Source organism: Anser brachyrhynchus (genome assembly GCF_964034855.1).
Source record: "Anser brachyrhynchus genome assembly, chromosome: Z".
In the NCBI taxonomy this organism is placed as follows: Eukaryota; Metazoa; Chordata; class Aves; order Anseriformes; family Anatidae; genus Anser; species Anser brachyrhynchus.
Window position 1 is genome coordinate 18,996,784 of NC_137697.1, and position 26,588 is coordinate 19,023,371.

A 26,588-nucleotide genomic window follows, 5' to 3' on the forward strand; every position below is an offset into this window, starting at 1 on the left:
TCCTTGGCACATCTCTACCACCATGCAGACAGAATCCAAGGCTTGTTGGAAGCTCCTGACTGGGTGGCATCAGCACCTGGTCCTGCACTGTGCTGCTCTGTGGCCTCAGCCAGAGCAAGCTATGGTGAAAGCTGGGCTGGGGGCAGCAGGAAGAGCCCGCAGCCTCCTTCCATCATCACAGGTCAAGATTTTAAGGGCCTGTATTGTCCTGTGTATAGTACAGACTAGCTCAGACCCACTGACTTTGCCTTTCTCCGTTTTTCATAAACTCTGACATGTATATCAGAATAGAGAAAATTAACTGAGTCTCTCAGAGCTGCAACATAAAAAGTCCTGAAATATTTTTGGAAGAGATACAATATGTCAGCCTTGAGTATGTGCAATTTTCAATTATTCACTGAAGTCCAAGCCACAAAGTCACTGAGATTTGCAAGCACCGCATATGTGGTTTCCCGCCCCACTCTGAAGCACCAGTGTGCAAGCAGCTATAGTTAACTAATGAAAAACAGCATTTCAGTGTTGCTGAAAGATGCAAAAAAAGGTGGAGTCTAAGAAAAAATAAAATTCCTGTATGAAAATGATGCTGAGATTGAGACACATCACTTTTCAGGTGCTTTTTTTTTTTTTTTTTTTTAACTCAGTGTGATACGGTAGCACACATTGTTAAGATTTTAGAATTTCTCTTCAAAGCATCAGGAAAATATATTCAGCAAAATGCTGTCTAGAAAACAAGAGAGTAAAAGCAATTTCTAGTTGAGAATCAGGATCTGCATTCTGTTTAAAGCAGCAGTTTCTTTATTATTCATAAGAAATTGCATGACAATCAAGCTGGTATAAGCACAATAACATACCAAGTAACTTGACATTTTAATTCATATACATATACATTAAAAAAAAAAAAAAAAAAAAGCCCTACTGAACAGCCAGGAAGTATCCTTTGTAGTTATAAACACAAACACATTTACGAGCTGAAAGTGTGTTTTAGATTGTTTCACAAAGCAGGACTCCATATGGCAGCTGAGGTCCAGAGCTGAGATGACTCAGGAAATCGAGAAGATGAAAAGATCAGCATAGTTTATTGAGCAGGTCTGACAGATCCTGAAACATCCCCAGCTTCATGGGTTGAACAGGCGGACGTAAGAACTGGCAGAGCTGGTGACACGTTTTGCAGTAGCTGGAAGTCACAGCTACATATTTCAAAGATTAATTTTGTAGTAAATAAGCATATATTGTGGTTCATATTAAGGCTTTTTGTATGTGGGAATTTATATAGGGAAATAGGCAATAAGAAATATGACTGATTATGGCTGTACAATGGCCTTGTATAAAGCAGGTAGTAAAAAAAGGATGGAAAATAGGCATGAAACATATCTTTATGAGACTCAGGAGGTTGGAAGCAACTTTTTGAACAGAGTTTTTTAGCTGATAAAGCAAAGCCGTAAACTCACCTGTTCCACATGTATGAAAGATAGATAAACACAGCACTGCTCCAACTGGAAATTACTTGTATTTACTCTGGACTATATTTCTACTTTGATGGTTGTTTTCATGTCTTTGCTTGTAGAAAGAAAAGCATACTTCTGTGCAAACCACCCGCAGTAATTGCACAAGGGGGAGGCTGGGCCTCCCTCTGAATGCCCTCTGTGATGGTGCCACTCCTCCAGAGTGATGCCAGCCCCCAAGAAGGCAGCCGGGCAGTGTGGGCAGAGGGTCCCACCAGCCCCGGGAGGAGGGATGTGCTTCTTGGGGGTGCCCACCTCTGCCCTCTGTGACATCCAGTCCCGCGCTGCCTGTCAGACACAGGGACTGCCTTGTGGATAGCTACTCTGCCTGCACCAAATGAAACAAATTAAAATGAAATAAAATAAAAGGTGGGACATCTAGTTATGCACTCTGTGAATTTCTCTTTTTGTGTCGCTTTGGAATGCATGCATGTCTGTTCAGACTTGAGGAGTATAATACAAGAAACCTTTTGTTTCCCCAAAAAAGCTCCGATCTCTGCTGCTTCTTCATATTGACCCTTATGCACAAAGGATCCTCCCCAGGTTGCCCTGTGAGTTTGGGAAGTAATCTTATTTCATATCAAGGCCTGATGATAGGATCTAAACGCAGTCAGCCCTTGCAGACAAGTGGCAGTGCGGCCGGGAAGAAGCATCAGACTGCAGGCCTCTTCACTGCTGTCTGCAGGCCGCTAGGGAGCCGTGACAGGGGTTAGCCCATAACTGAGCGAGGCCTTTGGGTGTATCTGCAGCGTGACTCTTGGTTGCATTACCTTCCGCACACCGTGTCCAGAGCAAGGGCACCTCGTTGCAAGGCGAGCTCTCACCTCCTGCTCCTGACGGCGCAGCCAGGCTCGCTGTCTCCTCCGCTCAGCTCAGGTACAGCCCAGCCCTGATGACACTCCGGGGACGTTATGCAAGGCTGCTAGCTGAGGCTGGGCGAGCTGTGCCCGGGGTGGATGCCTTGGGCAGTGGGAAGAGCAGCTCTCACAGCCTCCCAAGAGCCACAGTGACAGAAAGTGTCTGTCTCAGGCGTCGGGCTGGCTGTTCTTTGTGCCACGTGGCGCAAACGCAGGGGTGAGGTGGCTGAGCTCCACGGGCGGTGGCATCAGCTCAGCAGGCAGGCTTTGAGGGAAGCGCAAGAAATTGCCTCAGCAAACAAAGAAGGATGGTGTGCAGATCAGCAGAGCAAATGAAGGAACAAAAGAGCACAGACGTAAGGACTTATGCCCTCTCAGCGAACCAAGAGACAAACACGGAGAGGAAGGCAGAGGGAAAGCCCGTGGGATTCCTGAGCTGAAGCAAAGCTGAATAAAAGGATCTTTGAAGAAGCTACAAGCCCATCTCAAGTACGGTCATGTCCTTGATTCAGACCACGGTGCGTAAAAAGAGAGCTTTTGGGGAGCTTGTTTAAGGGTCAGTTGTACCATGCCAGAAAAACAAAACACGTGGACCTTGGTAAAGGGTGGGTCACTGGGTGACAATCCAACACCCAGCAGAGCTGCTGTGTTGGCCCTGTCCTGCCTGAATACGTCCTGCTCCCCAGAAGCCCCCTCTGGCAAGATGATTCGGCGCAGCCAGATGTGTGACGACGAGTGTTCGTGTTTCTGCCTCACTGTGGGGAATCCAGATGGGGATGGTAATAGCCTCAGCTTAAAGGGTGTTTTAAAATATTTATATTTTTACAGTGTGTACAAAGATCTGTTGATGTGAAAGCCCTTGACTTTTTAACATTAAAACTAAGTTTTAAGATTCAGCAGAATATATGTCTGTGTGTGTTCATATGGCTTCTGATGCCAAAACACACAGAAAATTAATAGACTGTCACTGAAGAGTCCAAAACTGAGTCTATCAGGAAGAAAGGAAAATGTACTTTGCTTCCTCTCATTTTCACAGTTGTTGCTTTATTTCATATTGCTCTTGGCATTTTAGCTGGTGATTGAGATATTCAAAGCCCATTCCTGACTCTTACTCAGTTCCACAATTTTTATGTGAACTACATCATTCTCTGCTCTGAACTTGCCCAGCATGGATTTCTCTTCCCAGTGAGCTCTGAGTAGGAGATTTCCTAGTCTGCTTTCTTTTACAACACTAGGCTTGGACATGAAGAGAGCCCTGGCCATACAAATCCTTATGGAAATGTGTGGCTGGTGGAAGAGAAAGACAGAGGGAAGCCGTAAGTCCACAGAGGAAGGAGTTGCGGTTACCACCTTCTGGAAGCCTTTCTCTCCTCTCTCACCAGAGTGTTTACATGAACAAGAAGGGCAGAAAATCCCTAGGGAAGGGAGCAGTTACATGGAAGAATCAGGCTCAAGAGCCCTGGAGAAGGGCTTTTGGTAGAGATAGGGAGCTCATGCAAACATCTGTAGCTTTCAGCACACCAGAAGCTATCTTTCCACCAACAGCTGTAGGGGTGCCCCTGTGAGCATCTAATGCCTGGGAAATAAGATACATGTTTATGTTTCTTCCAGTTTTTCATTTGGTGCAGCCCAGAGAATGTTTTCCATATCCTTTCCAACTCTGCCTCCCTGCCCAGGTCGGAGGGACACACTCTCACATCAATTTTGGGAAAGGGAGAAATGGGAGAAGGGAACATGATCCCAAATTTGGTGTTGTCCCTTGTGTGCCATAGGTGGAGAAGAATATTATTTCACTGAACTGCTCTTCTCACACACTTTTTGTTTTTCCCTTTTCGTTGTCTTGCCTTCTGGCTGAACCAGGTCCAGATCTTCAGCTACAGCGAATCCACAGAACTCTCTGTCTGTGGCAAAGCTGCCAAAACATCTATGTGTATCACCAGGCCCTTAATGACCACCTTCCTGTGCTGTGTTCCTCCAAGATATGCAGATTGCACCCTGCAGGGTCATGGTGCATGGGAAAGCAGCACTGTGGATCCTCCATGCAAGATCTGCATAGGGCATCTGCCGGCAATTGCTGCAGTGCTTTTTGTTTAACTGTAACCTGACCCAGAGCCTAATAATTACAGTGTATTAAAATAATGAGGCAGAGAATATTGCAATAACAAGATTGTAGCATTGTGCAGGCTAAGCAGCAGTCAATAAAAGACCTTGTGTTGAGGGGTGAGAGGTCCACGTGTCGGGGCTGTGGGGTCTGAGCAGATGAAGGCACGGAAAATGGTCTGCCCCCTTCACTGCTGCGAGTGCCTGCTCATGCTCCATGCAACCACAAAGCCACCACCAGGACCCGCCATGCTCAGAACTGGGACAAAGAACAAGCCGATGACAGATGAATCCAAAAAAGATGGCCACAGTGGTGGCAGCAGCAACATGCCTGGGCTCGTGGAGCACCGATGCCACACTGAACACACATCCTGCAGCTGGAGGGTGGGCACAAAGCTGGGGGACGGGCACCGGTCTCCTCCAGGAGGTGCTTCTTGCTTCCCAGAGTCTGAGAAATTTGCATGCAGTGGGTGCCCTTTTCAGGTTTTGCTCTGAGGGGCTTATCCTCATTTCAAGATCAGAGACTGCTAGTTCATCTTCATTCCTCTGAGATTCAACAGATGAATTTATTGCTCACAGTCTGTGATGCAGATATAATCTGAGGAATTACATTATTACTTTCTTGTCTTTCTTAGAAGGCCAGAAATAGCTTCTGGGATATCTTATTTCTTTTATTTCACTTTGTCTTCTTTCATTTAATCTTTTTTATTTAATTTGATTTTTTGAACATGCGTAGTGTTACTCTGTTTGCATTGAACACAGTGAGGACTTTGGCTGGCTTTCCATTTGTCTGCCTCTTCCTTTTAGCAGACGGACTTCCTCAGCAGGAAGTTCTGATCGGGATAATCACTGCTGCAGATGGAAGGGTGTCCCCAAAAAGGGATCAAAGAGAGAATGCACGTCACAGCAACCATTAGCACAGGAAGTCTGGACAGCTGAGGTGGTGGCGTGTTTTGAAACGAGATTAGGAAAGAGATGCAGCTTTTGACATAGGTGCCCATGTCTGGGTGCTAATTACCAGGCGGAAGGATGAGCTGGAGGGTGCCGACCACATGGAGGCCACAGAGCGGTTCTGCTGGTTTCGTCTGGCCTATGAGGGCATCCCTTGTCTCAAGGCGGCATCTGGTTCTTAATTGTTAAAATGTCCTGGGAGGGTCTTTGCTGAGACACTGTTCTCCACTGCCTTTCTGGATAGCCAGAATCTCTCTCTTCAATGAACCTGCCTGTTTTCAAGAAACAAATGGAAAACCCAACAGATATGACAATGCAAACCCAAACTTCCCTGATGACTCACATCTTTCTTGCTGTCTGAACTGCGGACTGTCAGTAGGTTTACATTAAGTCTGTACATTAACCTGCTTACTCAGATCTTTATGTAGAACATATCGATATTTGATGTTATTATCCTAGTTTGCTGCTTGCATCAAGGACATTCAATTAAAATTATTCTTACCCCTCTTACCTTGCCTTATTCTTACCTTACCTTATTCTTACCTTACCTTATTCTTACCTTGGCCCCTCACTACAAGGAGGACATGGAGGTGCTGGAGAGAGTCCAGAGAAGGGCAATGAAGCTGGTGAGGGGTCTGGAGAACAAGTCTTACGAGGAGCGGCTGAGGGAGCTGGGCTTGTTCAGCCTGGAGAAGAGGAGGCTCAGGGGCGACCTCATCGCGCTCTACAGGTACCTTAAAGGAGGCTGTAGCGAGGTGGGGGTTGGTCTGTTCTCCTATGTGCCTGGTGACAGGACGAGGGGGAATGGGCTAAAGCTGCACCAGGGGAGGTTTAGGTTGGATATTAGGAAGAACTTCTTTACTGAAAGGGTTGTTAGGCATTGGAATGGGCTGCCCAGGGAAGTGGTTGAGTCACCATCCCTGGAGGTATTTAAGAGATGTTTATATGTTGAGCTTAGCAATATGGTTTAGTGAAGGACTTGTTAGTTAGGTCAGAGGTTGGACTGGGTGATCTTGGAGGTCTCTTCCAACCTAGACAATTCTGTGATTCTGTGATACCCCAGATACCCAATTTTACAGAAAAGAGGGACTATAACTGTAAGCAGATGTCACACCAAAAAAAGAGTAGTGAGTAGGTAACGTGTTCTTCAGGCTTGTAGAAATGCTATTCTTTGGTGTGCTGAAAGGTAGCATAAAATGCAGACTGACCACATATTTGCACCAGACAGGCATCCAAATCTCCATCCAGAGCCAGGTCAAAGGTGAATCTCACAAATCTAAATCCAAAGCTGGATTTACACAGCTCTAAATTTAATTCACTATACCAGCAAATGCTCTCAAGAGCTCAGACATCCTGAATGTGCTGCTGTAGATTTGAACTCTAGGGCATGAGATTGCTTTTCCCACACAGTTCTGTGACAAGATAACAGTAAATCGCAAGTGTGTGATGAAGCTGTGCATCCTTGTCATTTTTCTTAACAATTGAGTTATTCTTTCTGAAGGAGAGGCTTTGCATGCCAGTGACTGGAGCAAAGGGATTCACATTTATCTGGCTAGGTAATGATCTATAAATGTGGTAGAGAGAGCTCAGTAAAAGCTATCACTTCCAAACAAGAAGGAACATACATCTAGTACCCAGGAAGTTTGGATAATCAAGGTACAACACAGAAAACAAACTTAAGTGGAGCTTTTGTGAGTCAGAAAAACACTGAAAGAGAAATCCTGTATAAATTATCCAGTTCGTTTGTTCTTTGGCTGTTTGGTTAAGGGCTTTTGACCCTGAGAGCTTCTGCTGGTGCTACAAAGCTGCAATAATTTTTTTTTATTATTATTTTTTTTTTTGCAGTGTTGCTCAAAAATCAAAAAGCTGTTAAAGCCACGTGGGAATATTCATAATGAGAGGGCTAGATGATTCAGGAAATTAGTAATGGTTTATGGGGCCTTTCACTTTGTAGGTCACTGGCTTAAATACAGCTTATTGCCATCCAGCTATTAAACTTTGCTTTGAATTTTCTCAGGTGAGCACCAAGGATCTGGCTGTGCCCACATTTCTCTGCCATGTACAAGGCTGATGGGACCCCAGCTAGCATGACCCCAGCTGCAGACAGGAGTGTGACGCAGATAGGAGGATCCCAGCATGTATTTTTGGCATGGGAAAGATGGGAAAAAGTTTGTGCATAAAAACTCTGGACTGCTCAACAAGCACAAAGTCCAGAGCTCATTGCTTTGGAGAACTGTTACAGCAAAGCAATTGCAATCTCTTGGGGCAGCACAAAAATGTCACCTTATTTTTTTCCATCAAGTACTGTATTCAGTAGGGATGATCAAAATCATATCTTCCTACTGTCCTGGTTTTAGCTAGGATAGAGTTAATTTTCCTCCTAGTAGCTGGTAGGGTGCTATGTTTTGGATTTAGGATGAGAACAATGTTGATAACACACTGACATTTTAACTGTTGCAGAGCAGTGCTTACACCAAGCCAAGGACTTTTCAGCTTCTCGCTCTGTCCTGCCAGCGGGCAGGCTAGGGGTGCAGCAGGAGCTGGGAGGGGACAGACCCAGGACAGCTGACCCAAACTGGCCAAAGGGGTATTCCATACCATATGGCGTCATGCTAAACAATATATAGGGGTGGCTGGCCGGGGTGGGGGGCCGGCTGCTCGGGGATAGGCTGGGCATCGGTCAGTGGGTGGTGAGCAATTGCATTGTGCATCACTTGTTTTATACCTATTATTATTATTATTATATTTTCTGTCCTAATAAACTGTCTCTATCACAATCCACAGGCTTCAGTTTCTCATTTCTCTCCCCTATCCCAGAGAGGGAGGGGGGAGGGTGAGCGAACGGCTGTGTGGTGTTTAGCTGCCGGCCGGGTTAAACCACAACACCTACACATGACAATTTCAATACTAAAGCATTCATTTTTCTTCATGTATCTGGACAAGAAGTCAGATAATCAAACTTCTTAATGGAATTAGAAGTGCCAAAATAATTGGTGCCAAAATAGCAAAATATTTTGTTTGATCTCTTCAAGCTACATGAAATGATTTGGTATATCTGAGCCAAAGCATCTCTTACTTCTTTTTAAATTTCTTGTAATTTGTGTTCTCAAATGAGAGAGCACTGACTTATCTGCACCATCATGCACTGTTTTTCCCAAAGACCGTCTTAGCCCAATCCTGGCTACAGCAAAAAGTCAATGCAAGATGCACTTTGGTCCTTGCCATTACCTTGCTCCCCAGTCAATCCCAAAAAGGGGGAAAAGACATCCCAGGCTTCCCCTTACACCAGTTCTATCACCTGCAGGACAGAAGAGATGCAGATTTTGGAGACTTTGTCCTCCACCAGGATTTCCTTGTGATAGTGACAGGTCCTCAGGAAACTGGACATACCCCACAAGAGCATCAGAAGATACACACTCCCTTCTGATGAAATATTAAAGTTGCCAGGACATTGTTGCCCAGATGGGAGCAGATGCATCATCCCTTTGAAAGCCATAAAATTATTTTATTGATCCACTCTCAAACATAAGAGATCCCATTTTGGCATATTTACTCCCAGCCAGGAAAAATGTAAGTTAAATCTCACATAAAACTTGCCCATCACAGTGGTTGGCCTCCCCTGAAGGTGCTCTGAACACAGAACAAACAGTTTTGTCACAAAAATCAGATATCCTTTCCTCTGATCTCTCAACTACTGAACATGTGGCATGTCCCTAAAGTCTTTAAAAGAAACAATCAGAAAGAAATAGAAATTTGGTCAGAATAAGACTAGGGAAAGAAAGACAAACAGAAAGACAGAAAGACAGAAAGACAGACAGAAAGACAGACAGAAAGACAGAAAGACAGAAAGACAAAGACAGAAGGAAAGAAGGAAAGAAGGAAAGAAGGAAAGAAGGAAAGAAGGAAAGAAAGAAGGAAAGAAAGAAGGGAAGAAGGAAGGAAGGAAGGAAGGAAGGAAGGAAGGAAGGAAGGAAGGAAGGAAGGAAGGAAGGAAGGAAGGAAGGAAGGAAGGAAGGAAGGAAGGAAAGAAAGAGAAAGAAAGAAAAAGAGAGAAAGAAAGAAAGAAAGAAAGAAAGAAAGAAAGAAAGAAAGAAAGAAAGAAAGAAAGAGAAAGAAAGAAAAAGAAAGAAAGAAAAAGAAAGAAAGAAAGAAAGAAAGAAAGAAAGAAAGAGAAAGAAAGAAAAAGAAAGAAAGAAAGAAAGAAAGAAAGAAAGAAAGAAAGAAAGAAAGAAAGAGAAAGAAAGAAAAAGAAAGAAAGAAAGAAAGAAAGAAAGAAAGAAAGAAAGAAAGAAAGAAAGAAAGAAAGAAAGAAAAAGAAAGAAAGAAAGAAAGAAAGAAAGAAAGAAAGAAAGAAAGAAAGAAAGAAAGAAAGAAAGAAAGAAAGAAAGAAAAAGAAAGAAAGAAAGAAAGAAAGAAAGAAAGAAAGAAAGAAAGAAAGAAAGAAAGAAAGAAAGAAAGAAAGAAAGAAAGAAAGAAAGAAAGAAAGAAAGAAAGAAAGAAAGAAAGAAAGAAAAAGAAAGAGAAAGAGAAAGGAAGAAAGAAAGAAAGAAAGAGAAAGAAGAAAGAAAGAAAAGAAAGGAAAAACAAGCTCCTGTATGTCTTTTATCTGACCCCTCAACCACTCTTCTCCTAGATGTTGCCCTAACCTCTCCACTGGAATACACACATAATTGATCCTGAGAAAATCTGGTGTGTTCATCATTTGTTGCTAGAAGATAATGTGGTATATGAGTCATGGTAGAGTGGATAATAAACACACTGAATTGTCCAACTATTTCTGGTCAACATCTTACTGATAGCACAACTTATAATTAATAACATTGCCGTTTTATTTTGCAAAAAGCTTTCTTGAACTCCTGTCCCTCTAAATGTGTTTTCTTGATAATTTCTGAAGATATGCCCTTGATAAGTGTCTAATTCCATTATTATTATTCAGTGAAGTATTTGTAATTTTCTTCTTATCTTGAAAGCAGCAAGGAAATTTGCAACTGTCTTTTGTTTTTTGTAAGGTGAAACATTGCTCTCTGCAGAAAAAAACAGTCAGTTGTGATTATCTCTTGGCTGTTTTATGTGAGTTTTTGTTCTTCCATTCACTTCAGGCTTTTCCCTCATTTGTTGATTTTGCTGCTCCCAGACTTCAGCAGAACTAAGTGTCTTTAAATATTTGTATCAAAGCAAATATTTGAATCCAAATTATAAGAGGAAGGAAACAGAGAAAAATGAGAAGATGCAATAAATGCCTCCAAAGGGCAAGTGAATGGCCTTGAGCGAATTGATGTACTGTGGTTTCTGTGTTTAGATGAGGCATTGCATGCATGTCCAGCAGTTTGTAAACAGCCCAGATTTTTCATCCACAGTCCAACAAGCAAACAGATAACAGACCACAGGCTCTGAAATCTGGAATAATGAAAATTAACCAGTTGGCAAAAGCCTTTGTAGGGAGAAGATGACAGCTTCCAGAGGACTTCTTGGTCACACATTGGACATTAACGAATGTCATCATGGGTTTCCTGCACAAAAGCTTCTTGTTCTACCTCAAAATTCGGTAAAAATCCTCAATTGGAAGCACAAAACTGGCTTAACCTCTGGCTGCAGAGCACAGGCAGCCTGTCACAGCTTGCGGCCATGTTCTCAAGCATCCTTATTCTTCAGAAACGCATCTCAGTCTGGGTACTTGAGGATAAGGTGCCATTTTGCCATGTACACTAAGTGCGTGGCCTCACAGCTATTTCGGGCCGCGGGAGCAAACTGAAGCCATGGGAATGAGCACTGCTGTAAAAGAAATCAAACAGCTCAGCGCAGTGGATGCTGACTCTTCAACTCTGATGACTTTTCTCCCTGCGGCGGGTGTCACTGAGGAGGAGCAGGGATGTCCGCGAGGTCCTGGGACACCTTCCAGCTGCTGCAGAGGAGCCATGAGCTCAGTTCTTAAGGGCCAGGGAAAGTAGGAGGGGGTACTGAAGTGCAGCAGTGGCAGGGCTGGGGTGGACATCATGAGTGAGGGTTGGGTCAGCTCTGGGACAAAAGAGTGCCTGACCCTGGTACTGCCCCACTACATGGTCAGGGGACATTTCCCTTTTCCTAGCTCCCAGCTGGCTTTCTCTCCCCATCTCCTCATGATAAATGCATTTCCATTAAGCTCATATTCATCTCCAGGGAACAGGCAATGGGTGGAGGAGGGCTCTGGACAGGAGCTGGTATCTCTGATGTCCTCTGCATCAATATGTCCATTGTCCTGCCCCACCAGGCTGACTGGCACCAAGCAGTCCTCCGTGCCCCTTCCAGTTTTGGTTGACACACATCTATCCCAAATCTCTACAGATGCCTCAAAAGTACCAGCAGGATATTTCTAAATGAAACCCAATAATTTCTATCACAAGGTATCTTAGGATCATACTAAAGAATGGATTTTTTCTTTCTTTAATTCTGAGTGTTCTTTAAGAAAAAATTCAGGCACAACATTGATGTCCTAAATAAAAATCAGATGACTGACCCATTGCCCCCAAAACTTGCAGAAGCTCCTAAGTCATGTCTTGAAGAACCAGTACCCCAGGCATGATAGAAAAGGCTTCATGGGAGATGCAGGCAGCTCTGAGCACAAGACACAATGCTGCCTGTGACCACCAATGTCTGTAATAAACTACAGAAGTCACTGCAAATCAGTTCCAGTCTGTTGCTAGCTACAAATTAGATTTACAAAAAATCATTCCAGAAACTGTCCTACCTTTCCCTGATTTGGGACTATTTCACAATTTCCCATCATCCTCATTGGCTATGTGAAAGAAAACAAGGTACAAATTAACATAAATAGTTTGCAGTTCACCAAAGGACAATTTTAATCTAAATGATCCTGACTATTACTTTAAAAACTGTGTATCCAAATGTGACTGGACTTACACTTGACAGAAAGATAGTGCAATATCTTCAACCATACCTGAGGGGTTTTCTTGCCAGATTTCATGCAGAAACTGAAAGAGACACAGTTATTATGTTACTTTTAATAGAAATAATCTCAAAAGTCACGAGCCACTGTCTTCATAAATATTTATTATGAAGTTCCTATTTGAATATGATTAGATGTTAAATAGCGTTCTGGAATACCATACTTGGCTAATGAAATTTTCAGTTTTATTATAATTATAAGTTTAAAAAGCTGCTAAAAGCTGCATTTGTCTTTTACTGCTTTTTTTTGTTGTTTTTTTTTTTTTTTTGAAGTCAAGTATAAGACTATTCAGAACCAGTGTCTTCCTACCACATTATCTAGTCACTTCTGTTTCTCTAAGCACAGAGAAATTAAACTCTGGGGGAGAGATTTTGGGTTGTGAAGTACAGTCTGCTTTGGGAGGTGGGTGTAATTCCATCAAAGCTTATTCTGCCTGAATTCCTATCATCAGATTCATTTTCTTAGATATAGCTGTCACTAATGAATTGTATAGAAGTATCTAAGCATTGTTTCCAAGTAGCTCTTAGCCACCAGTAATGGCTTATAATACACTTACTGCTTTTTTTTTACAGAACAGACCAGACCCCAAAGGCTCTGTTCAGATGACATTTTGGCTCTGGAGAAGTGAGTCATTAAGCACTAAGTAATTATTCGTGCAAATACAGAAGGAGAGGTTCTGGTCAAGGTCTGGAAAGACAACAGGGGACATGTCAATGACAAAGAAGAGATACAGTCACAGAGAAGATGTATGTTCCAGAATAAAGGTATAAATTGTATTCAGAAAATGACAGCCTCTTTTTAAAATTTACATTTTATTTATTTATTTAAATTTTAAATTTTATTTTTTATTTTATTTTTTATTTAAATAAAAATTAAATTTTATTTATTTATTTAAATTTTATAATACTTGAAGGAATCTCAATTTCTTTGAAACATCACTACTATTGACTGATCATGCTTATGTGGACATATTTGGAAAACATTCACACATATTATTACGGAATGAAAGTTAATTATTCCTACACAAAAAGCCTGGAGGAAAAAGAGGAAAGAACTGTATGGGACAAGCTTCCAGAATCTTCTCAACTGTAGGAGGAGAAACGAGGAAAAGAATAAATAAACACGGACATTTTGAGGCAAATGGCCATCTCAGGTTTGTTTATACAAGTAATGATAATGCAGGCCCTCGAGTGTGACAGTGTGGCACATCCTAGCAAGAGGGCAAGCACCCTCTGCACGGAGTATGAGAGAAGAGCAGCTCCACGGGGGGAAAGAAGCGTGTATGGTTTGAGTTTAAAACCAGAGCTCATTTACATTAAGAGATCAATCAGCGGGAAAATCCACTCGGCAGCACTAGCCCATCAGTGAGCGAGCTAATTGAATACAGAGTGAGGCAGAGTACGGGTGGCCTCCTTCCTCTTTCATCTGCAGCGCAAAGCGTGCGGCAGCGCCGAGGTCCCCCCGCTGCACACCCAGCGCCCTCAGAGCGGGCCGCACTCCCAGGCGGCTCCAGGAGCCTTCTCCTCGAGCCTGTGGCACCTCTGAAACCAGCGTGGCTGCTGGTGAGCAGGAAAAAGCACGGCAGGACGGAGCGTGGGGTCTGTCCCCTGTCCCACGCTGGGCGGGAGCTGGAGCAGACGTGGCTGCATGCAGCGCGCAGCATTGCTGGCTCCCTAAATAAACATGCTTACATAACATGTAAAATCATCCCATCTCCCCCCCCCACCCCCCCCCTTCCCCAGGTTCTTTTGGCAGAAAGGCTCACAGGAAATATCCTGTTAGTGGAGATAAAAGGCTTGATTTACTCTGCTCCTGATAATGCATAATTGCTTAATCACAAGCACATAATTAAACTCCATTGGGAAGGTTACAGTGACAAAGATTGCTGAGCAAAGATGAGTTCCCCTGGAGAGGCAATCTTTGCATCAGCTGGATTTTTTATAATGGCAACGAGGGGAAACGCACTAAAGAGCCTGCATGTTTGGCAAGAGCTGTGGAGTCCTGGGCAGAGAGGCTGGACACAGCCAGACTGATAGCAACAGAGGGAAAGCAGATAACATTTTAAACTAATTGAGCCACACTGAGTTGCTGGTGGGAACATCTCTGGAGAAGTGTTTTGTGGGGACCAGCAAGCTCAGCAAGCTCCGGAGAACCTGCTCCGAGCACTCAGCACCCCCAAGCTTGCCCCAGCGAGGGGGTCCCACCACACCAAGGCTGTGCCGATACTGATGATGCGCTGTGTGCTGCATCCCTGGGGCACTGCATGTGTATTTATGCAGCATAAATGCAGGACAAGCGTGGTGGACCCACGTCTGACAGAGCAGATTCAGAAGGGTGGCACAGCCCCCCAGCACATAGCGGTGCCCAGGTTCTGTCCTCTAGTGCAGGAAAAGGACTATAAGGAGCCAACAGAAAGCTGTTCCTCCCAGCGAAGGAAGGCAATTTTGCAAACTAGTGCATGAGTCATGTTGCCTTTTATTGAAACCTGCTCTCCAGTCATCTGGAAGCCAGTGGTAAAGATATTTTTTAATTCCTTTGTCATGTAAATTCAGTGTCACTACTGCGTTAGGCACCCACCACAAAGGAACAGTAGTTCACTGAGATCGTCAGAGCCTGGTGTGCATGTCCACAGCTCTGAGGCTTCCTTAATAACTGCATAAATAAATGAATGAAGTCCTGTTTGCACATGGAAGAGCACTGCATTCATTTTCATTACTGATGATGAAGGAAGTCTGGGAACTAAAAAAAAAAAAAAAATAGGCAAAAAATTTTCCATATACAAGAGCCACTGTGTTCCTAGCAGAAAGAAGACAGTCAGTTCCAGTTTGAGGGAGCTGGTCTGTAACTGCAAGTAAAGAGCGTCACTTTGCAGCCTGCACAGCAGCAGAAGAAAAATCTCTGCTTCAGAAAATGGTGCTTGCTTTGAGCTGGCAAGAGCTGTTTCAATAACAGGTTGTGGGGAACGTTACTTCAAAGTTTTGAAGGCTATGGAGTTTTGGAAGCAGTTGCTGAAATTTGTATCCAAAAGTGATTTAACTTCCCCAGTAAGTGATGTGTACAAATGGCACACACCACTAAACCACATATGCACGCAATGTATGAATTCCCACATTCTTGACTTCCCATTCCAGCTTTAACATTTTTTCCAGTGCGAAAAGAAATGAATCAAGCTTGCAATAGGATGTGTGTATAGATGCCAAAGAAAAAATTAAAATCAGCTGTTATTTGAAAATTACGGAGCCTGGAGTACTTTGTTTAGGTATTTAATGCCCTCATAAATCCTTTACACCATTGTGGGTAACCAGCTAAAGGTGGAACTCTTTACGGCAAAGCTATTCTGGGTTTCTTTGGCTTTTTTGGTAGCATGACCTTTTATAGTGACCCAGATGGTTACAAAATCATCAAGATCCGTGGGGCAAATCGCTCTTCTGTGAACTGATTCTTGTGGTGTGGTAATTCACCTATTTTAAAAGCATTTTTGTTGCTGCTGCCAAAGAAGCATTCTGGCCAAAAAAGAGTAAATGCAGGGACATCCTGGAGAATATATGGTTCAATATTTTTCTTTGCCCCAACTTCCTCTGTTAAGAAAGAGAGAATTTCTGGGGTCACATGGAAGCAGAATGACCATAGTTTGCAGTGTATGAAAGGTTTCTGCAGCAAAGCAGTATTTCTCTCAACCAGCCTAATAGTACAAAGTATCTCAAAATTTTTAGGAACAAGCTTTCCTTTGAGGGCTTGTCAGCATAATTATGGCAGGAACAAATTTACCAAAATAAATCTTCGTTTAATGGATGTTAGTAGCTGTCATCTTTGAAATTGTTTAAATATAATACAGGAAGGGAATGAGACAAAGAAGTGTTACATCTTGTTTAATACCTTAAAAATAACACCACCACTCTGCTAAACAAAAAGGGACATAATGCAACACTTAGAAGAAAAAAAACAGTCATTTTTATCTTGATATTGTTTAGCATGAATTCATCTCTGTCTGTGTAAGGATACTACGCTGTAGTGCAGGATGCAGAGACATGAATCTTATTTCAGCCAGTGGGGCAACAAGGGATTCTCCCTGCTACTTCTATTACCCTTTTTTTTTTTTTTTTTGGTCCTGATTAATGTCCTATCTTCCTTGAAGAATACAGAGGAAGGGAGGAGTCAGCCTGAAAGCAGAGCTAGAGGAAGCTGTGTGTCACCTTCTGCATTGTAAAAGTACCATAGTCCTCTGCTGTATTTTATTTCTATGTCCACATCCTGAATCCTTTCCCTTTTTTCCTTTCAAGGGGAAAGGTAGTGATAAGGGAAGATACAGGCTGGCAGCTCTTAATTTGGCTTCAGGACTAAACCCAGCAGCAAGCTGGGGAAAGCAGCATGTGCTAGGCTCAGGGTTTTTGTGGCCTCTGCCTATTACAGGGTAGGAAAGTGGATCTGAGCATGACACTGGGTATGGGGAGAAAAAAATACATGTTTTTCAAGCAGATTTACATACATTTTACTTCCTGTCTAGTTCTCTCACACTTGCATTTCTGTAGTCTGCTACCACCTGTTGCAACATAGATAACAGCCAGCAAGAACAAGCATGTTTGAGGTTTTGGACCCAATCAGCACACCACGGAGGTTGTTATTCAGAGACCTAAGCCTTACAACGTTGGACAAGTACCCTGAAACTACCTGCAGCCCACTGTGCATCTTTTCACAAAAAGATCAAAAATCACAAACCATTTGGAGGTAACACAACATCTCCAGTGGGGAAACACAACCGTGCTGCAATCATTTGCAATTGCTTACCACAGCTAGAGCTTTGCTCCTGGACGGATGGGACCAGGACCTGAAGTGTCAGGGCCCACTGCAATAGCCTGTGGTGGATGTAAGCAATGCAAATGCAATTAATACTCATGCCTGGTCTACAGCAACTCAGCTCCCCTAGTGCAGTGGAGTGGCTAGAAGAGCATCCTCTCTAATGGCACATAAACACTTTCTAAGTGGCTGTCCTGTTAAGGTTATGCAAGACACAGGGCAGTCCTCTGCGATGTGATGTCAGCTCTGGTTCCTGGCCTGACATACAGTTACACAACAGGACAAGAGGAGGGGAGAACATGGAGATGCTCTGGGACTAGCAATTTTTGAAATACAGTTTAAGCACACAGTTTCTGTTGCAGTCACTGGTGAAACGTCAGACAGATATACATCAGAGTGGGGGGTTCAGGTTGATCTAAGACATGCTAGTCTTTTTCCTTTTTGTAATATTATTATTTACTTTTTTCACGTATCTGTCCTGATTTTTCCTCTCTCAGAGTCTTGGCAGAGGTGCAGGAAGAAGCTCAGAAGTGCATAACTTATGGCTGAGTAACGCTCTACTGAAGGCAGGGAATCTCTTTTTTTTTTCATTTTTTTCATGGTTTTTCTTACTTTGTGCATGAACTGCTATCCTACAAGACCTCCTGATATTTAACATTCCTTCCACACTGGTTAATTTGTGCTTGTTGTGAGAAGCATGTGGTGGGGACTTGAGGTCAGCATTGGTGGAGACTTGCAGGGAAGGGAGATGTTACTACTGTGCTGCACTGCCCAAGCAAAGTGAGCAAACCCAAACAAACCTTCTTCTTCACTGCCCTTGTAAGCTCACTCTGGTACAGCAATGAATGCTGAGCAGATGTGGAAGAGTGTCTGAGATGGAAAATACCCTCAGGCACCACCCTTGTAGGCTAGGTTGTGCTGTTCTCTCTTCCCATTGCTGTTTGGAGAGATCAGGACTATCAGCCATAAGGAATGGTCCTCTTACCTACTTGACACCTCAGCCAGAATTTTTGAAAGCATTTTTGTCCTCCTGCAACTTGAGGAAATCATGTATGTGTCCCTGGCTGAGGAGGGAATTGCCAGGATGAATGGGGCTGAGGGTGTGTGAAGGACTCTTTGCTGGCGCAAGTGAGTGAGAGCAGCTCTCCAAGCAGCAGGCACGATCCCTGGCTATGACATGCCCACCACCAGGTTTACACACTATATGCCCAGCAGGGGTGTGGGCTGTTGGCACAGTCACAGGCAAGAGAACCGGGGCCCAAAGTATACACCAAGTAAAAACAGGGAGAAAGGGGCAGCATGCACTGGCCTCTCTGGTCCAGCTATTGGACTCGTTACACAAAGGGAATGTCTCTGCCCGCCCGAGCTCTCTGGGAAATTGCCAATACCCCAGAGCCATACGGAGCACAGGGCTACCCTGTTCCTCCACCAAACCCTCCCAGCCTGTTACTTAATTTCCTATTTTCCACCATGTATATAGAGTTTAACTGTTCACTTAGACACTCAACTGGGAAATTACATGTGGCTGTCGTGTAGGAGCCCCATCTACTCATACATGTAGTTGTGTTCTCTTCTTTTGCCCAGACTTGGACTGGTCAGAATAAAGCTGGGAAACTTGTCAGACAAAAACAATTTTGGTAATGAAGATCTGAACTGTACACACTGATAAATTTCAGTTTGAACTAAATCTTTTGTATACAAATATTTGATAAGGTTTTCTGTTTTCTTTTATTTCTGATGCACCCTACCTTGCACAAATTTCTTTTGGGGATATCCTGGAAGAAGGCACTACAAGAAAACCACTCAACCAAAGACTCCCCTGAAAGTGAATAAAGTCAGGCCTGGAACCCAAGCCTATCTGTTCTGTGTGAAATTGAAGAGAGCAAAATCCTGGATCGGAAAACCCCCGCATCTCTGTGGAGTGTTCGACCCTGTTATGACCTTCATGGCTCAAACCTTTGTGGCTCTTTGTATGTGTTTTTATGATGAAGGAAATACGCAGTAAAACCAGGCCTGTATGGTCAGGATCCCTCAAAATAAAGGCAGTCAAACAGAATAAATCAATGCAGAAAACTGGCTGTCTTCCTTTTTTCTCCAAGTTACTTCCTCAACATCCGCCTTCACTGCCCTTGGTAACAGAATTTTTCTGCAGGGTGTGTATTTTATACTTTGACAACTTGGTACAAATATTTTATTGTTAGAATTGGGACGAAGTTATGTTAGCAATCCAAATACCTATTCTGAACTGCATGTGTCTGAACTTGTGCATGTATATAAAATATTAAGCTTTTTTATTCCCCCTCTAGTCCTCACAATTTACTTGGAACCAGCAGTACCATTCAGGCTAAACAGATGTTCTCTCAGAAAAGCAGCTTGCTTTCTATTGCTTTGTAAAAAGAATTGGATTTATCTGAAGCAATACAAATTCCTTGTATTAAAAAAAATCCGTTCCACGTGAATGCTAATGCCACCTCCAAATGATGTGTGTGTGTGCAAAGTACCTTTGAAAGAAGCCCTTCACAAACCTACTTGCATCAGGGGATGCAACTGGTGGACTTGCATTTGAATGTGGCTATTGTTCTACTCTCTGTCACATTTGCTTTTCCAGTCAGTCTCAAATGTAACTTCCCAGCCACAAGAAATTGTTTTGAGTTGTTGGCAGTCTAATTCATCTAGATTGTCTCTTTGTTTGCTGAAAGATTTTAGTCTCCAGTGAGAGTAAAGGATTTTGCTATCAGCTTTTATTCACTGTGGGGCAAAATGCAGGCAGGAGAATAGAGTTCCACAGGGCAATATCAAAAGGACAGGAGAACTTGTTCAGGTCACTGGCTTTAGCCTTGCAATAGCTTTGGCCTAAAGTATCCATGCTGTGCTTGGAAAGAGCAGGGCTCGAGGCATCTGGTGCTTAACTGAGCAGCCATCTCCTCAGCCCATTCGTACCCAGTTTCTTCAAACTACATGAAAAGGAATTTCTGTCCAGCCTTCTGCCCCATGGCAGGCTGAGCTACATCTATATCTGTCACTCCTGGCCCTAGTTTGTCTAGCTTGCACTAAGACCTCACATGTTGGGGAGGCCACAGCTTGCGCTGGCAAGCAGTTACAGCTTTTCTCTGTCCTCACAGTCTCCACTTTCTAACCTAAATTAGGTAGTTTAAGATCCTCAGCTTCTGTAAAATGACATGAGCTGTGCTGACATCAGTGAAATTTCACCAGTAAACATGCTTTGAAGATATGACCTAGTACTGTCAAAGCTCAGTCCTTTTACTTGCCTCTTAATTTTTCTGTTCCTCCTCTTTAACTGTTGATAGATTCACGATGTTCCTTCCACTCACTTTAACTTCTAAGCAGTGTGAAAGTGCTGACGTTCACTCCTACATACCATCATCAACATTCAGCTCTCTTCTTATGTTCATATTTCTAAAACTTTCAGATCTTCATCTTCACACTTGCCCACTACAGCATTATGCTGGGGATCTAAAAACCACATCAGACACTTGAAGAAGTGTTTCTGAGATCATCTTCGAGCACCTCTCCTATGAGGACAGGCTGAGAGAGCTGGGGCTGTTCAGCCTGGAGAAGGCTCCAATGAGGCCTTCCAGCACCTAAAGGGGGCCTACAGGAAAGCTGGGCAGGGACTCTTGGTCAGGGAGTGTGGGGATAGGGCAAGGGGGAGTGGCTAAAACAGGGTAGGTTTAGATTAGATGTTAGGAGGAAATTCTTTACTCAGAGGGTGGTGAGTCACTGGAACAGCCTGCCCAGAGAAGCTGTGGATGCCCCATCCCTGGAAGTGCTCAAGGCCAGGCTGGATGGGGCTTTGGGCAACCTGGTCTGGTGGGAGTGTCCCAGAGGGGGTTGGAACTGGGTGATCTTTAAGATCTCTTCCAATCCAAACCATTCTACGATTACAGATTTGTCTTTCTGAGCAAATAAACCTCTTTGTGACTCTCACATGGCTTCCCAAGATCAAATTTTCTGAGGTTACCTTTAATACCACTCATAGTGCAAGAGCTCAGGCAGTTCCTCTATTAGTATGTGTGTCTTCCCACTTCTGTAGCGACATCAGCTTCCAGCATCCATTTGTCCTGTTGCCCAAAAGAAATCTTCAAGTTTTCTTCACTTTCTTTGTTTTTTGAATCCACAGCTTTCCAAAGGTGTCATTTAAGGCTTTTCTCTATGATCTCAGACCTTTCTTTAAAGACTGCTCTTGCTGCAAAGCTTACAGAAGATTGTCAACTGCAAATGTCTACTTAGAAGATAAGAGGCATTACTACCTTTTTTTTATTAACTTATTTGACAAATTTGAATACAATTAAAACACAAAGTGTTGCCAAATACCCATACACACACGTGCTAACTTTTGCAAGAATAATTTCTCTATCACTACTACTTTAATCTTTCGCCTGTTTTCTCTGATTCCTTTGTTCACTCATTTACTAGGTCTTGTCTTAAATTAGCAGCATTTGCCATGCAGGTAATATCATTCACTATGTGTTTGTGCAGATGCACATCTCTGCATTTGTTCCCACATCTGCCTGTGTTGTAAATTGTATTACAATCCAGCGTGGACCAGGAGTTGACTAAAACTCTACATATTAATCTGCATTTTGTCATGACATCTCTGGGATGTTTTTGCTGTGCTCTCCTATACTGAACAGCAAAGGTCTCATGTTTTAAATTTTGTGCACCCGCAGTGGGTTTATTGGTAGCCGGTGCTAGCACTGGCCAGGCACCCCGCTTGGGGAAAAGGCTGCCTTTACCTTCAGACGACTGGGTAAGATACAGACATGATGAGCAATTCTTCCCTACGTTTCCCCTGAGGACAGCTGTCAGTAGTGTCTGGCACCTTGACAAGGGGGGCTCTGGACCATGGAGTTCACACTGGGTAGCGGTTCTTGCAGTCTAAATCTCAGAGGCCTCCTATGCAGACTGTTTGACTTGCTCATTGTTTGGCTAACTGTTGACTTTGGACTTGGATTAAATAAAAATATTAATGTTCAGCACATATACACCATTGCTTATTGGTACCAGTTTGTAAAAGATTTAAGGACAGAGAAATTAGTCTTGTGTGGGAATCTGATTGGTCATAATGTGCATGCTCTTGTGGCATTTTTGTTGTTGATGTTGTTGCTGTTTTTATTTTTTTCCTAGTTATAGCTCTACATTATACATAGTCTTGCTTTGCCCATTAGGCTCTGCATATGCACCTACTGTGAATTTGCTGTGATCTGCACCTTTGCATGCCTTCACTTGCTTTCCCGCTTCAGTGTTTCCCCTGCTTTCATCTCATATAATTAATCATCTTGCTGAAGGAAACCTGATACTGATACCCTGGAAATGCTTAGGCAAGTACCCTAACCTGAAGGGAATTCTGGGCTTGCTGAGGATGTACCTGCAGTGAGAGGGCTGCTTTAGTTGGAATATTTGCCTTGATAGTTTTAGGGGTTTCTGGAACAACAAGGTATTATAGAATGGGCCTATGCTGGCATGCAACATGTAGGAATAGCAGATGTACTTGCTTATCCCCATTGAAGATGCCATCAGCTCACATAGCTGGCTCTACCTATCTCAAAAAACATCTCTGCATGGTAGACATAAGCAGTTGAACGTCAATGAAAACCAGGTTTGTTTAGTCCTTGCAGTTCTTGCAGGGAGTAAATGGTGGAGTCACCGTCCCTGGGGGTGCTTAAGGAAAGGTTGGGCCTGGCGTTTAGGGCATGGTTTAGTGGGTGACATTAGTGCTAGGTGGATGGTTGGACCAGATGATCTTGGAGGTCTTTTCCAACCTTAATAATTCTATGATTCTATGATTCAGAAGGCTATTAAAAAACTAAGGGAAACACTTTTTCTTTGGGCCACAAGAAATCTGGGATCAAAGCAGAAAGGATTCTTCCTGTTCTGTACTCTGCCTGCAGAATCATTGGGTTACCTACACAATAACAATATATATTGGCAGCGTGGCCCACAAGTAGGCATGGCTCATGGCAGAGCTGAGCCTGGCTGTGGTGCCAAGAAGCCTCATGCCGTCAGTGGTCTCTGAGATCTGCTCCTCATGGAGCTGAAGGTCACAAATGCCTCCTACCGCATGCTTTTCCCACACTTCTCAAAGGCAGACCAGAACCACCTCATTAAAAAAACTGTCTTACAGGAACATCAGGGCTTACTTGAAAATGGGGTAAACAGGAACTGCCACAAGTACCTTGTTACTTGTAGCACTGCTGGCAAAACAATAATGCACATACAAAAGCAAAGCAAACGCAAGCAATTTTGTGCCCCATCTGAGTGTACTTCAACATGTTGGTAGTGTTGGCATTTTCTCATCATGGTAGAAAAGAAAACACCCTGCAAGCAAACTGTGTTTGCCTCACTGTCAGCAGAAGTGTGTTACTATGATCTCAAAGAGAGAAGAATGCTTTCACCTGCTGAGGTTAGCTTTGAGCAGCCCTGGCAGGAAACGAAAGAGAGAAAGAGAGAAAGAGAGAGAGAAAGAGAGAGAATAGAGAGAGAGAGAGAGAGAGAGAGAGAGAGAGAGAGAGAGAGAGAGAGAGGAAGGAAGGAAGGAAGGAAGGAAGGAAGGAAGGAAGGAAGGAAGGAAGAAGGATGAAGGAAGGAAGGAAGGAAGGAAGGAAGGAAGGAAGGAAGGAAGGAAGGAAGGAAGGAAGGAAGGAAGGAAGGAAGGAGAAAGAAAGAAAGAAAGAAAGAAAGAAAGAAAGAAAGAAAGAAAGAAAGAAAGAAAGAAAGAAAGAAAGAAAGAAAGAAAGAAAGAAAGAAAGAAAGAAAAGAAAGAAAGAAAGAAAGAAAGAAAGAAAGAAAGAAAGAAAGAAAGAAAGAAAGAAAGAAAGAAAGAAAGAAAGAAGAAAGAAAGAAAGAAAAAGAAAGAAGAAGAAGGAAGGAAGGAAGGAAGGAAGGAAGGAAGGAAGGAAGGAAGGAAGGAAGGAGGAAGGAGGAAGGAAGGAAGGAAGGAAGGAAGGAAGAAGGAAGGAAGGAAGGAAGGAAGAAGAAGGAAAGAAAGAAAGAAAAAGAAAAACACTGTGGCTGGTGCCTGCCATTCAAAGAACAATACTTGACATGTTAACACAGGTAGCAGGAGTGTTATGAAAGAACCTTATATGCAGTTAGATGGATTTGGCTGAATTCAGGTGATATGTAGGAGCTTCAAGTTACTTGCTAGTAATCAAAGGAGTTTGATACTCAGTTTTATACAGCCACATGTGAAAGAGACAGGGTAAACTTGGTTATTTCAAGCATACCTTTGAGTTTGGCCCACTGTGTTCATTTACATTGGCTCCTTTCACAGGACAGTTTGAAGAGTCATCATGTCTTGCAGCAGTGCTTTGTTTGCAATAGATTACACTGAGACAGCCAGAGAGCTTGGAATAACACCTTGAAGTTCCTCTCAGGGTTCTTTTCTTAATGCTTTCCATCCCCTGCTCTTCAATGGTACAGGCAATTTGCAAAGGCCTTTAAGGAAGCAATTACACTATTGTTTAGCAAAAGCACAAAACCAGAAGTGAGTAATAAGCTAAACAATACCACCTCCTTATTCCATTGGAGTATGCATTTATGCCATTTCAATTTCTGACTTTTAATCTTCCACTTTTGTAGCGTTACAAAGCTTTGGAAAGTGTACTGTAGCTTCTTATCCCATGTGTTGCAGAAACTTTTTGCAGCAAAACAACTCTGCTTGGCAGTTAGGTTCATTTTCCTATAAAATCACTCAGAGCACTCACCAAAATGAGACAAGTTCAGGAATGTCCTTACCCTGTTGTCACATAGAGCACCAAACATATCACTCCTTGCCATGCCAACTGCCCATCACTTTTCTAATAAGCTGCATTAGTGAAGAAGACACTCTATTATGGTTATTACCTGTGAAATCAGAGTTCTGGCTCTTCAGTGGTATGAAAAAAAGGACTTAATCCTCACTGTGGGTTCTGTCGATTGCTGTGGAACACAATGAGACTTACAGTGTTTGGTTTAGACCCTCTTCATAGTGGTTTTGCAAATGCTTCAAGCAAATGTGGTACAAATTTCCTGTGGTTCTTTCACGGCTTCTGCACTTGTGTTCATCTCATTTTTAAGAACCAGCTACATAGATGAAAATATTAAGCTGTTGAGTAATACAAATACAGTCATCTGCAAGTTAGGTCTAAGCCCCTCCAAAAAGATCGCATTAGGGAACAAAGTGACAGGCACGCACACTGAGGAGGTGAAAACAAGCAAATCAGAATCAACATCTTTGTCTTCTTAAAGCTTTTCTTCCCAAGATATGCAAGTATATCTGCTCTGTATTTGGGTATTGGAATCCTGCCTAAGGAGATGAGCAGATGCATTAAAGAACCAAGACTAGTGAGAGATTATAAACATTTTTAAAGTGTTGTATGGATCTTAGCCCTAAAGAAATAGATATACACAATTTCTCTTTTCTTGTCTATCCATCTCTTCAAGTTCCTCACACTTTCCGTGGAAAATAATCCGTAAGTATTGCCAGAAATAAGTTTGAGTTCATAGAAGGCAGATGATGCTCTATTGTGCCAGCTCTGACTCTGACACCATGGCCTGTTTGGGGGGCTGAGGGGTGGGGAGGAAACGATGACAAATGGAAAGACTTGCTCTCCCTTGCTCAGGGCTCAGCTCTACTTGTGTTCTTGGCATTTTCTTGGGAGGGGAAAGCCAGACCACTGCATTTGACCCTTCAGATGCACCAGGAGGAAGAGATGCAGTTTAATATGATAAAACACCCTGAAAGGTGACAGCTGCAACCTGCAGCTATAGCTTTCTGAATGGTGGGACAGGGAAGAGAAGGAGGAACCAGTTGCGTTACCTCTTAAGATCTGGGGTGGTTTGGGAATAACAGAAGCAGAAATCCTGTAAAATCAGAGAGAAGGTCGTTGAAGCATGGGGAAAGAGGACAGGACTGGGGACGTGGCCCAGAGGGGAAAGGGTTCCTTGTTGTGTGGTACTAGTTTTGATGCTGCAGATCTGTGATTTGCTTGAAGTACAGCCTTTTTGCACATTTCTGCCAAGCTGTAGGTCCCGGGCTTGAACAGGGGAAACTACTTAAGATCTTGATGTTTGAAACTCAAACCACTCACATATTTTGATGTGCTTGGGCTGTGGTTTCTAATGCTTGAAAAGCTGCCACCTTTACTCCTGGAGCCAAACAATGCTTTGCAGATGTGGGAGAGGGACACTCTGGCATAGTGTGTGCAAAGAAAGAGGATATTACTCATTGCCACTATGAGGCAGAGACATTATTGGGAAAAGAGTGGTACAGGCTGTGAGCTACTCCATTCCCCTGAGTCTTAAGGCAGGGAATAATCCAACAATGACAAAACAGTAGAATAATTTCTGCCCTTCATTACTATCATAGAGTGTTTTGAAGAGAGGTGTAAGACAATTAAAACCAGAATGGATTTCCCTTATTTTGCCCCCAGAACTGAA

The 26,588-nt window shown here is 43.1% G+C and overlaps 1 protein-coding gene across 3 annotated transcripts; it reads right to left on the bottom strand.

The window, feature by feature from the left end:
* Positions 1–756: 756 nt before the first annotated feature.
* LOC308185748 (uncharacterized protein) lies at positions 757–24,585 on the bottom strand. 3 transcript variants are annotated; one of them, XM_080574284.1, is made up of 4 exons: positions 24,395–24,585; positions 12,345–12,378; positions 8,639–8,708; positions 757–5,682 (listed from the first exon to the last, which is right to left on the bottom strand). In XM_080574284.1, exons 1-4 carry the CDS (start codon positions 24,566–24,568, stop codon positions 5,670–5,672), a joined length of 291 nt encoding a protein of 96 aa, XP_080430410.1. In that variant the 5' UTR covers positions 24,569–24,585; the 3' UTR covers positions 757–5,669. The 3 variants fall into 3 exon arrangements, with proteins under 3 accessions (XP_080430410.1, XP_080430408.1, XP_080430409.1); XM_080574283.1 differs by lacking the exons at positions 757–5,682; positions 8,639–8,708 and adding an exon at positions 9,125–11,182; XM_080574282.1 differs by lacking the exons at positions 757–5,682; positions 8,639–8,708; positions 24,395–24,585 and adding an exon at positions 9,121–11,182 and having other exon boundaries at positions 12,345–12,515.
* Between the last annotated feature and the right edge of the window lie 2,003 nt (positions 24,586–26,588).